This window comes from Microtus ochrogaster, chromosome 1, assembly GCF_000317375.1.
Source record: "Microtus ochrogaster isolate Prairie Vole_2 chromosome 1, MicOch1.0, whole genome shotgun sequence".
NCBI classification, from domain to species: domain Eukaryota; kingdom Metazoa; phylum Chordata; class Mammalia; order Rodentia; family Cricetidae; genus Microtus; species Microtus ochrogaster.
Window position 1 is genome coordinate 58,433,624 of NC_022009.1, and position 11,040 is coordinate 58,444,663.

The 11,040-nt window shown below is 40.7% G+C and overlaps 1 protein-coding gene across 2 annotated transcripts in view; it reads left to right on the forward strand.

Annotated features, from left to right (window-relative positions):
• The window catches only part of Baz1a (bromodomain adjacent to zinc finger domain 1A), an 81,289-nt gene that overhangs the window by 27,403 nt on the left and 42,846 nt on the right, over positions 1-11,040 (forward strand). For both annotated transcript variants that reach the window (XM_013347274.2, XM_026782398.1), the window contains exons 3-4: positions 1,347-1,490; positions 7,932-8,033. In XM_013347274.2, the coding sequence (XP_013202728.1) occupies positions 1,347-1,490; positions 7,932-8,033 (246 nt within the window). The remainder of the gene's footprint in view (positions 1-1,346; positions 1,491-7,931; positions 8,034-11,040) is intronic.

Here is an 11,040-nt window from a genome sequence, read left to right on the forward strand (position 1 = left end):
CAGTGCTCTTAACCTCTGAGCCATCTCTCCAGCCCAATGTGTAGCCCAGGCTGGCCTCGAACTCATGATCCTCCTGCCTCTGCCTCCTTCAGCAAATCCTACCGGCGTGCGCCACCACAACCGGCCTTTTCTTTCAATTGTAGAAATTCTTCATGTATTTACTGTATCTCAGGTTTTATAGAATGAGTTAGGAAGTATTCTCTATTCTTCAGTTTTTAAAAATATTTTTTTTATGTGTAATTTCCTACATGTGTGCATACTGCATGCATTAGATACCCCAGGACTGGTGTTAAAAGCTGCAATGTGGGTGCTGGAAACCGAACTCCAGTCCTCTGTAGGAGCAAGCAACGGCTCCTAATCATTGGCATTGTTCAGTAATTAAGACTTTAAGTATTTTAAAAGAATTATGTGTGGGGTTATGTGCATATGAGTACAGGTGCCCGAGGGGACCAGAGGTATTGGCTCTCCTTGGAACTGGAGTTACTGGCAGCTGTGACCTCCTGATGTGGGTGCTGGAACTGAACTCAGGTTCTCTCTCCAAGAGCAATAAGTGCTCTTAATTGCTGAGCCATCTCAGCAATTAAAATATTAAAATTAAATACAGCGATTAAAATACAGCCATTTAAAAATATTATTTATTTTAGATTTATTTTTGTTACATTAAATTATGCGTGTACATGTGGGTTTGTGTACTTGACTGTGGGTGCCTGCAGAGGCCAGATGGGAGTGCACTAGAACTTGAATTACAGGCCCCTATGAGCCATCTGATGTCAGTGCTAGGAAATGAACTTGGGTCTACCGCAACAGCAGTGTTCAATGTAACTGAGCCATCTCTCCAGTCCCCTGTTAAATGTTTTTTAAATATACTGTTTTACAGCCATCACCACAGTCTAATTTTAGAAAATTCAACACCTAGAATGAAACCTGTACGCATTAGCACTCATTACTCTTTCCACTATAGCCCGCACCGACTTTTCTGGTATCCACTCCTCTGTTTACTTTCTCTGTGGGTTTTCTTATTCTGGAAACTAATATACAGGGAGTCCTACATTGTGTTGTATTTTATGTCTGGCCTTTTCTTTTAGCATAATGTTTTCAAGATTTGTCTGTACCGTATACACCAGTGTGCAGTTCCTTTTGAGACAGACTGTATGTATGGAATGAATGACATTTGGGTTATATTAATAGTAATATGTATCTCTTTTAAACTTTATTACAACATAAGCACATTACCCATCTGACATGAAATTAAATAAGTAAATACTGAGTTATTCAGAATAGCAGACTTCTGAGTGTTGTGTTATAAAATGTCAAGTGACTTGTATTTTGTGATTGTGTTCTTTTAGGCTGCAGTGTAGAATCTTGGAAGTCCTCCCTCCGTTACATCAAAATGGTTTTGCTAATGGGCACATGAGCAGTGTTGATGGAGAGACTATTATCATCAGTGACAGTGATGATTCAGAAACACAAAGCAGCTCTTTTCAACAGGGGTAAGTAGTTTGTGACTTAGTGGTCAGATTGGTGGTTGTCTATTGCAATGTTTCTCTTTCCTGCTTCTCCTTTTATAGTCATAACGTGTATGCCATCCATAAATAATACATTTCAACAACAGATGGTAGATGTTAAAATGTAAACCTGGTTAGTTCTGCTTAGCTGCTTAAGAACAGTTTACTTCCTGGGTGTGACAGTCCATGCCCTTGGGAGTCCTGGCAGTTGGGAGGCCTAGGTAGGCAGATCTCTGAGTTTGAGACCAACTTGGACTGTATAGTGAGTAGTCAGCCAAGGGCTACATAATGAGACCTTGTCTTGGAAAACCAAAACAAACAAAGCAGTTTGTTTCTTGTGCTGGAGATTGAACCTAGATCCTCATGGGTGCAGGCAAGCGCTTTACCTATGCCTGAGATGGCTCTTCAGCAGCAGTTTCAAGTAAGCTTTATTCTTCTGTGTTCCGCTGTGTTCCTGCAACTCCAGGCAATCTCTTATTCTTCTATTGGTCCCGTTCTTTTACGCTTTCCAGAATGTCACCTTTACTGACTGGCTTCTTTCACTTGAGCATATGCATTTGCATTTTTACTATATCTCTTTGATAAGAGCTTGTTTCCTTTTTGCATGGATAATATTGTATTATCTTAAATTATTAAATTTATTTATTTAGTTTATTCATGAATTTTATGTATACAACAACAACAACAACAAAATAAAGAAATCTGATCGCCACTACAGATGGTTGTGAGCCACCATGTGGGTGCTGGGAATTGAACTCAGGATCTCTGGAAGAGCAGCCAGTGCCCTTATCCACTAAGCCATCTCTCCAGCCAACATTTATTTATTATGTTTATGTGTCGGTGCATGTGTGCTACAGCTCGCCTTTGGGGGTCATAGTATATATGGGAGCCAGGTTATTCCCTTCCACCACATGGGTTCTGCGTGTGGAACTCAGATCACTAGGTCCTGGGGTGCCTTTACCTGAGTCATCTCATCAACTACTTGTCAGTTACCTGCTGAAGGACGTTTGTTGCTTCTGTGTGTTGGCAATTTCAAATAAAAACTGATGTGAACATACGTGGCAGGCTTCTGTGTAGATGTAAGCTTTTTGCATATTTGGGTAAATATCAAGGAATATGAATGCTAGACCACATAAGAATGTGTTTAGGGTTTTTGTTATTTTTTTATTTTGTTTTGTAGGTACATATGGTATGCATGCATGTGTGTGCAGGTGTGTATTCACATGATACTCAGAGGCCAGAGGACAGCCTTAGGTCGCATTCCTCTGCACATGCCATCTGCCTTATTTTTGTGCAGACAGGATTTCTTGTTAGGACTTGGAGCTCATTGGGCTGGTTGGGCAGAAGCCCTGGAGAGTTGCCCTGTCTCACCTTTCTAGCACTGTGACTACAGTTGCAGGCCTTTGAGCTTGTACAGCAAGCAGCTTACCCACTGAGCTAGCCCCATCTCCTGTATTTAGTTTCAACCATCTTCCAGTGCAGTTGTGCCTTTTTCTTTCCACCAGCAGCGAGTGAGGGCGTCTGCTCCTCAGGACTCTCACTGACCTGGGTCCTGACTGCTCTGAACCTGTCTCTATTTTCTCTTTCCTAAGCACAGCTGATGTAGAACATCTTTTCACATTTTCATCTATGTGATTTCTTTTGGAGAGGTATCTGGTCAAATCTTTTGCCCATATTTTAATTGAGTTGTACATTTTCTTGCTGTTGAGTTTTTAAGTTTGTGTATATTTTGGCTAACGTGTCTCTTATAAATATTTTTTTCTTTTGATACAATGTGTTTGCAGTTTTAGAAATTTTTTCTTTTGAGACAGGGCTCACACTGTGTAGCTCTGGCTGTCTTTCTCACCTTCTATGTTTATGTTCTCACTTAGCAGTTTGCAAGTGATTTTGTTGCATCTTTATCAGTCCTTAATATTTTCTCTTCTAAAATTATGCTCATCCATGTAAGTATAAAGCAATACTTGTGGTTTGATTTGAATTTCTTATTATTCTTGTTTTGTTTGTTTTAAGACAGAGTTTCTCTGTGTAACAGCTCTTACTGTCCTGGAACTAGCTCTTGTAAACCAGACTGGCCGCTAACTCAAAGAGATCCTCCTGCCTCTGCCACCACTGCCCGGCTAATTTGAATTTCTAATGCCGAGGTTATGAGTATCCTCTTGTGTGTTTGTTGGTCACTTGGATGTCTTCTTTCTTTGGAGAAATGTCCATTTATAGCCTCTGCCCATTTATTTATTTATTTTTGTTTTTTCCTTTCCTGACCCAGTTTTGGACATCTTAGCTTTAGACATCTTCATAATGTTTGACTCTCTTTGTTTGATTTTTAGACAGGATCTCACTATGTAGCCCTGGCTGGACAGGAACTTGCAGAGATCCTCCTGCATCTGCCTACAAGTGCTGGAATTAAAAGTGTGTGCCTCCATGCACAGCTTATGCCATTATTCTTAAATAGCCCAACGCTCTTACAGAATGGCTAATTTTTTTGTGTGCCAGAATTAGATCTTTATAAAGAACAAGAAAAAGTCATATTCTTGCTCAGATTTTGACCTTTAGACATAGCATTTTTTAAAGACAGGATCTCATAAAATCCAGAGTGGTCTCAAATTCTATATTGACATCAAGGATAGCTTTGAATTAATTATAGATCCTCCTGCCTTTACATCTGATGTGCTGGATTTACAAATAGACATGCCCCATTATGCCTAGCTCACAGCCTTTAATTGTCTTATAATTAGAGCAAGATGGAGATAACACTAGCCTAGGCAAGAGGTAACACCATAGGTTAGAATTATTTAAATCTTAGGTATCTGTAAGCCATTTTTATTAAAGTTAACTTCCTGGTTATTATTTATAGTACTAAATAAACATTTGAACTACGTTTTAGAAGTGGTGAGACCAATGTATGTAATTACTTGTTAGGCAGTGGGCCTAACCATTCTGTCTGTATCCAAATGCTGAAATTTATCTGTAACCACAAGCTCTCTGAAAACTTAACAGTTAGCAATCTGAGTAAGGTGTGTCAAGTATGGGTGAGTTTGTTTTGTTGATTTTAAGATAGTGCTTCTTCTGTTCTGGGTGACAACTTGCAGATTGAAACTTTCCTCTTCCCAGAATACTTGTACTGTGCTTACTTCCTGCCTGGTCACCCCGTCTATACTTCCTGCCTGGCTACTGGCCAATCAGTGTTTATTTAAAATATAAGTGGTGGGGCACAAGGCCATTATCCCACAGCACAGCACATAATTTTCTTTTCTTCTTCTTCTTCTTCTTCTTCTTCTTCTTCTTCTTCTTCTTCTTCTTCTTCTTCTTCTTCTTCTTCTTCTTCCTCTTTTTCTTTTAAGATAGGCTCTTGCTATGTTAGTTCAAGCTACCTCAAACTTACTAACCAGTCTGGGTCCAAAGTTGGCATCCTCCTGCCTCTGTCTCTTGAGTACTGGAGTTATATGTATGATCTACCACACCTAACTTATTTCAAAATTTTACATTCACTGAATTCCTTTTATGTGATATAATCTAGCTGTCATGGTAACTGGACTGTTAGTTAGGGTAATGAGGTTTTTAGAGAGGGGGGGTGTGTGTGTCACTTTGCCTCCTGACAAAGTGATTGTCTATAGGTTCTCACTGCAGCAGGCTTCTAGTGAACCTATCTTCATCTTTTTTTTGTTTTTGTTTTTCAAGACAGGGTTTCTCAGTATATAGCCTTGGTTGTCTTTGAATTAGCTCTGTAGACCAGGCTGTCGAACTCACAGAAACTCACTTTTCTCTGCCTCTTTAGTGCTGGGATTAATGGTATATACCACCACTGCCTGGCTAACTTGATGATTTCTTAAAAAACAAGTTTCATATTGAAAATACAATACATTATTTCCAGTCTATTGAAATTTTAATTTTTCCTTTATCAACTATAAATAAATTGCTATTTGGTAGAATGTTTGTGTGTGTGAGAGAAACATTTATGTAACATATCTTGTTGTGAATAAATGCAATAAACTTTCCCCAGTATCTGTGGAAGATTTCTTCCAGGAACTCGCTACCACCCTTCTTGGCTGCACATGCTCAGTCAAACTCCTGATAGGAAGTGGCACAGTGTTGCATATGCATGTATTCGTTTATAGATTTCTTATCGTTTCAAATGCTTTGAAAAGTAGGCATTATGCTGTAGTGTTTGGTACAGATGAGCATCCTCCAAACCCCAAATACTTGGGTCTTTTGAAACAGGGTTTCACTATGCAGCATAGAGCACCTTAGGTTAGATCAGGCTGACCTTGAACTTATAATACTCCATCTCAGCCTTCCAAGTACTGGGATTGCAGGAGTACTCCACCTCTGGTCCCACATACTTTGGAGTGATTTATTGAATCCCCTGATGTAGTGAGCTGGCTAACTGGAGCAGTGATTTAACACCATAGGTATATCTGGTGTGAGTGTGTTACTGCACAAACAGATCTGCCCTCATCAGTTCTCAGATGGTTTTCCTTGCTGGTAATGAAGTGGCAGGTCAGTAGCTGTGATAGAGATGAAGTTCAAGGAAATCTCTCCTCTGTGTCGACCTAGGCATGGAGCAACAAGAGAGGGTAGCAATTAAAATGGACATTAGCTCTGTATTCTCCCAGTTTGGTAGGTTAGTTCACATAATAGGAATCATTTTTGTTGGGCTTTGGAGATCATACTTCCTTAGAAAGAAGGAAGTTATGATTTTTACCTCAAAGGAAGTTTCTTGAAAGGCCTGCAGCAAAGCTCCATTAACACTATTGCTACCCTCTCTGACTGAATGAGTCTCTTTCTCCTCATGGTCCTGCTTCTTGTGTTAAATGTGTACACTTTTACCTCAGGCTCTTCAGTTTTTTTCTTCCTCAGTTTCCCTGGAACTTGCTCCATATATACCAGGCTGGCCTCAAAGTCAGATCCGCCTACCTCTGCCTCCCAAGGGCTTAGATTAACGGTGTGGGCCACTACCTCCAGGCATATCTCCTAGCATTTTTATTTTAATAAAATAAAAATGACTTTTGTTATTACAATTAATATCTGGTTACTGCAGGCTTTCAACTGCTGGGTGAATGGTGAATGAGTAGATATACCTGTAACATTAGTGAGACATTAGCTGGAGTGAGGATTAGCTGTACTGTTTGTCATTTGTATACATGTGCTTTAGCTAGACAAGTATTCTGCCATTGACCTTTTTACTTCTATTTGGAGACAGGATTTCACTAAATTACCCAAAATGACCTTGACTCAATTTGTAACCTTAATCGTATGCCTTAGCCTCCTGAATAGCTGGGTTCACAGACTTAAACCACCAGGCCCAAGCTTGCTACTATGAAGAAAGTTAAAAGTAATTTTAAGAAACCTATTTTTGCCGGGCGATGGTGGCACACGCTTTTAATCCCAGCACTCGGGAGGCAGAGGCAGGCGGATCTCTGTGAGTTCGAGACCAGCCTGGTGTACAAGAGCTAGTTCCAGGACAGGCTCCAAAGCCACAGAGAAACCCTGTCTCGAAAAAACCAAAAAAAAGAAAAAAAAAAGAAACCTATTTTTTTTTCTTTTCTTTTGAAGTACCCAGGCTAGCTTGCAACTTTCTAGGTAGCTAAGAATGATGTTGAATTTCTGATCCTTACACCTCCTAGTTCCCGAGTGCTGGGATTACAGACGGCATGCCCCTATGCCCACTTTCCCTTTATTTTTCCTCATTTCTTCCCCTCCAAGTTTTCTGACATAGAGACTGGGTATAGCTCAGTTGGTAGAATACTTACTAGCATGCATGTTCAATTCCCAACCACACATAAACTGGAAGTGGTAGCACATGCCTGTAATCTAACACTGGGCAGGTGAAAGCAAGGCCAGGAGTTAAAAGTTACTCTCAACTATGGAATGAACTCAAAGCCAGCCCAAATCATCTGAGACCCTATCTATCTCTCTGTGTGTGTGTGTGTGTGTGTGTGTGTGTGTGTGTGTGTGTGTGTGTGTGTATGTGTGTGTGTGTGTGTGTGTATAAACATTTTTTAAAAATTGGATAGCATTTCACATTGTATTAGCCAAAACACTACAAGGCATGATTGAATCTTAGGGAGGCATTTTAATTATGCATTCAGTAAAATTCCCTTGAGTGAATAAAGTAGCTGGAAATTAATAAGTAGTATTTATTATTAGCTAATACAATGTGAAACGCTATCTAACTTACAAAAATGTTAGTCCAAATAAAACCACATAAGATAGCTGGTATAGAGTTTATCTCCAGTCACAGTACTTGGAGGCAGAGGCAGCTTGTTCTCTGTGAGTTCAAAGGCCATCTAGAGTTATAGTGAGACCCTGCTTCAAAAGAAAAAAGAAAAAGAAAGATTCTATTACTACAGTGTACAAAGAAATGAAGTCTTAAGAATCTCATGTTGGGAAATGACTAACTGATTTGGATCTGTCCCCTCTTCTTTTTAGGAAGAAAAAAGATGCAGTTGATCCCTTATTATTCAGGTACAAGGTGCAGCCCACTAAAAAGGAAGTGTATGAGCCTGCTATCGTAAAAGCAACGCAAATCAGGTAAAACTCAATGTTTCCTTTATAGGCATCTAAATGAGAAATAAGTAAACAAGTGGAGAATGTTGCAAATAATTGATGGTGTTTTTAAATTAAGTGTACGTTTATATATTTAAAGCAGTAATAAAATGATCCTGAGCCCCTGGTTTGAATTAGTAACTAAGTCCTAGTGGTTTCCAAGCTAATGAGTTAAGGACTTTGTTAGTAGGCTGTCTGTTACACGAAGTACGAGTGTACATCATATTCGCTGTGTTCATCTCACTGTTCTTTCTCGCTGCCCCTTCCTCTTCCCTTTTACTTAAGTTTCAGTAACTCATGTTCCCACCTGTTAGTATTCAGCTGTCTGTACTGGCCCGACCTTGGGGTATCCGTCCTCAGCTGGAGCCACTAAGAGCACCACCTGTGCACATTCACTATGTTCCCTTTTAAAAGGGTCCTGCCCACCTGCCATCTCTCCCTCTTTCTGTCTGTCTGTCTCTCCCTCTTCTCTACAGCCACTCCTGTCCCCAGAGGCCGGTCTCCCCTCTCCCCTCTCCCCTCCCTCTCTTTTCCCATTCACTTTTCCCCAATAAAAAGCCCCTCCACCCGAGCTCTGTCACATGGTATCTCTCTCTCACATGCTGGTTTTTCTAAATTACACCACCGTTGATAATATATACGGGCCCTTTCCCCCATGTTCACTAGTGTTTGTTTTGTTTTGGGGGGGATGTTGTGGTTGTTTTGGTTGGAGAACAGGGTCCCACTGTGTAGTTCTGGCAGGCCTGAAACTCCTTATGGAAACCAGCCTGATCTTGCACGCAAACTCGGAGATCTGCCTGCCTGTGCTTAAAGAGTGTAGCACCACAACTGCTCGTGCATTCTGTTTTCAAACACTTATAATTATGTGGGGGTATGTGCACGTGACTGTGGGTGCTCATGGGTACCAGAGGTGTTAGATCACCCTGATACTGGAGTTAGAGGCAGCTATGTGCCACTTGGTCTGAGTACTGGGGACCAAACCTTGGCCCCAGCAAAAACAGCACATTTCCTTAATCATTGAACCCTCTCTCTCCAGCCCATTTTGCTTTGTTTTGCTTTCTTAATGGTAGCAGTATTTTCTTGGATGAATAGAACCTTGATGTAGTTTTAATACACATTGTCATGATGGCCAAGGATGTTGAACATTTTTTCATGTTTAGTGACCATTTGTATTTCTTCAAGAACTGTTTAATTCAGTGACTTGTGTATTATATATTGTATTTTTTAGTTTGTGTAGGGGTATAGCTATGGGGGTGTGTACTTGTGTGTACGTGGAGGCCAGATGTCAACTTAGAGTGTCATTCCTCAGAAGCTTTCTCTACTCTTGCTTTTTAAGATTGTAATTACAGCATTTCTTCCTTTTCCCTTCTCCCTCCAAACATACCTCCCGCACACCACTCTCCACTGTTCTTCAAATTAATGGTCTCTTTTTTCTACTAATTTTTATTCTACACACACACACACACACACACACACACACACACACATACATATTCCTAAATATAACTTTGTTGAATCCATATAATGTTACTTGTATGTATATGTTCAAGGAGGACGATTTGGCATTAAACAACCAGTTGGTGTGTTCTTTCCTGATTTATTCAGCTGTCAGTAGTTCTTTATTATGTGTGTGTGTGTGTGTGTGTGTGTGTGTGTGTGTGTGTGTGTGTGTGCGCCACTGAAGACCTGCTTGGGCAGGAGGATTCATGTCCCAAAGAGGACATACGGAGTCAGTGGGGGAAGAGAGGGAGGAGACAGGATGAATTGGGATGTCTGTGAGCAGCTTTAACTGAAAAGAGACTACACTTTTTATACTGTATAGTTAAATAGGTTTAAAAGGGAGGCAGGCTTGTGAGCTGGTGTGGCTTGAGGTCTGTAGTTGAGGAAGCTGGCCTTGACCTTGACAAAGAAAGGGCCACAAGTTCCTCTTGCTAGAGATGAGTGGAATGACTGCCTGACCAAGCAGGTACTTTCCTCAAGCCTCCAAGGGAATGGAGACACTATCCTACAGTTTCTTAGTATTACTATATGGACCGCTCCCAAAAGGGAAGGTCCTTATGTCTCGTTCTTTTCCCTTCTGATTTCTGTGTATTTATTAACTGAACTTTTGCCTTTAATGGCCTCAGGCTCTGGATCTGAATTGTAGGCTTTTCATCCCTGGGATCGATGCATCTAGTAAATCTCCAACATTCCTGTTCTTGGTGTAATTAGGAGGGTACAATGGAATTTCTGGTTCTGTGGGGTTGTTTTTCCCCCCAAAGAATTTTTTTGTTTAAAGAGGCTACCATTGTACACATTTTTTATAATTTATTTTTAATTGCATTGGAGTTTTGACTGCATGTATGTCTGTTTGAGGGTGTCAGATCTTGGAGTTACAGTTGTGAGCTGCCATATGGTTTAGAAGAGCAGTGTGCTCTTAACCCCGAGCCATCTCTCCAGCCCCCTTTGTACACATTTTTATTCTTTAACAAAGTCCCCACAAAATTTCTCAAAAGGAAAGGCATTAATATTGAGAATGATTAAAAATGAAAGTGAAAAGGTGCTGGAGAAGTGTGATCTGTGATGTTGAAATACTGGAGCTTTGTCAAGCAGCACTGCTTGCCTGTGCCTGTGGCCTGTGCCACGTGGTTGTGGGGGGTCAGGGAGTGGTTCTTTCTTACCACCGTGTTGGTTCTGGGAATCAAACTTGGGTTGTTATGCTTTTACGTGATCCAAAGAAAAATTAAAATTGTTTGCTTGAAACTTAATTCTCTTTAATTTTTATCCCTCTAATTATTTGACTGTTGTATGAGGTTTAAATACAAAGGGCTGGCGCACGCCTGTAATCCCAGCACTCGGGAGGCAGAGGCAGGCGGATCTCTGTGAGTTCGAGGCCAGCCTGGTCTACCAAGGGAGTTACAATGGCCCGGCATATACCTCCCATGGATTTCGTGCCTTTTGTGCACAGCTCCAGGTGACCCACATTACGGGTCTTCCATACAATCCACAAGGG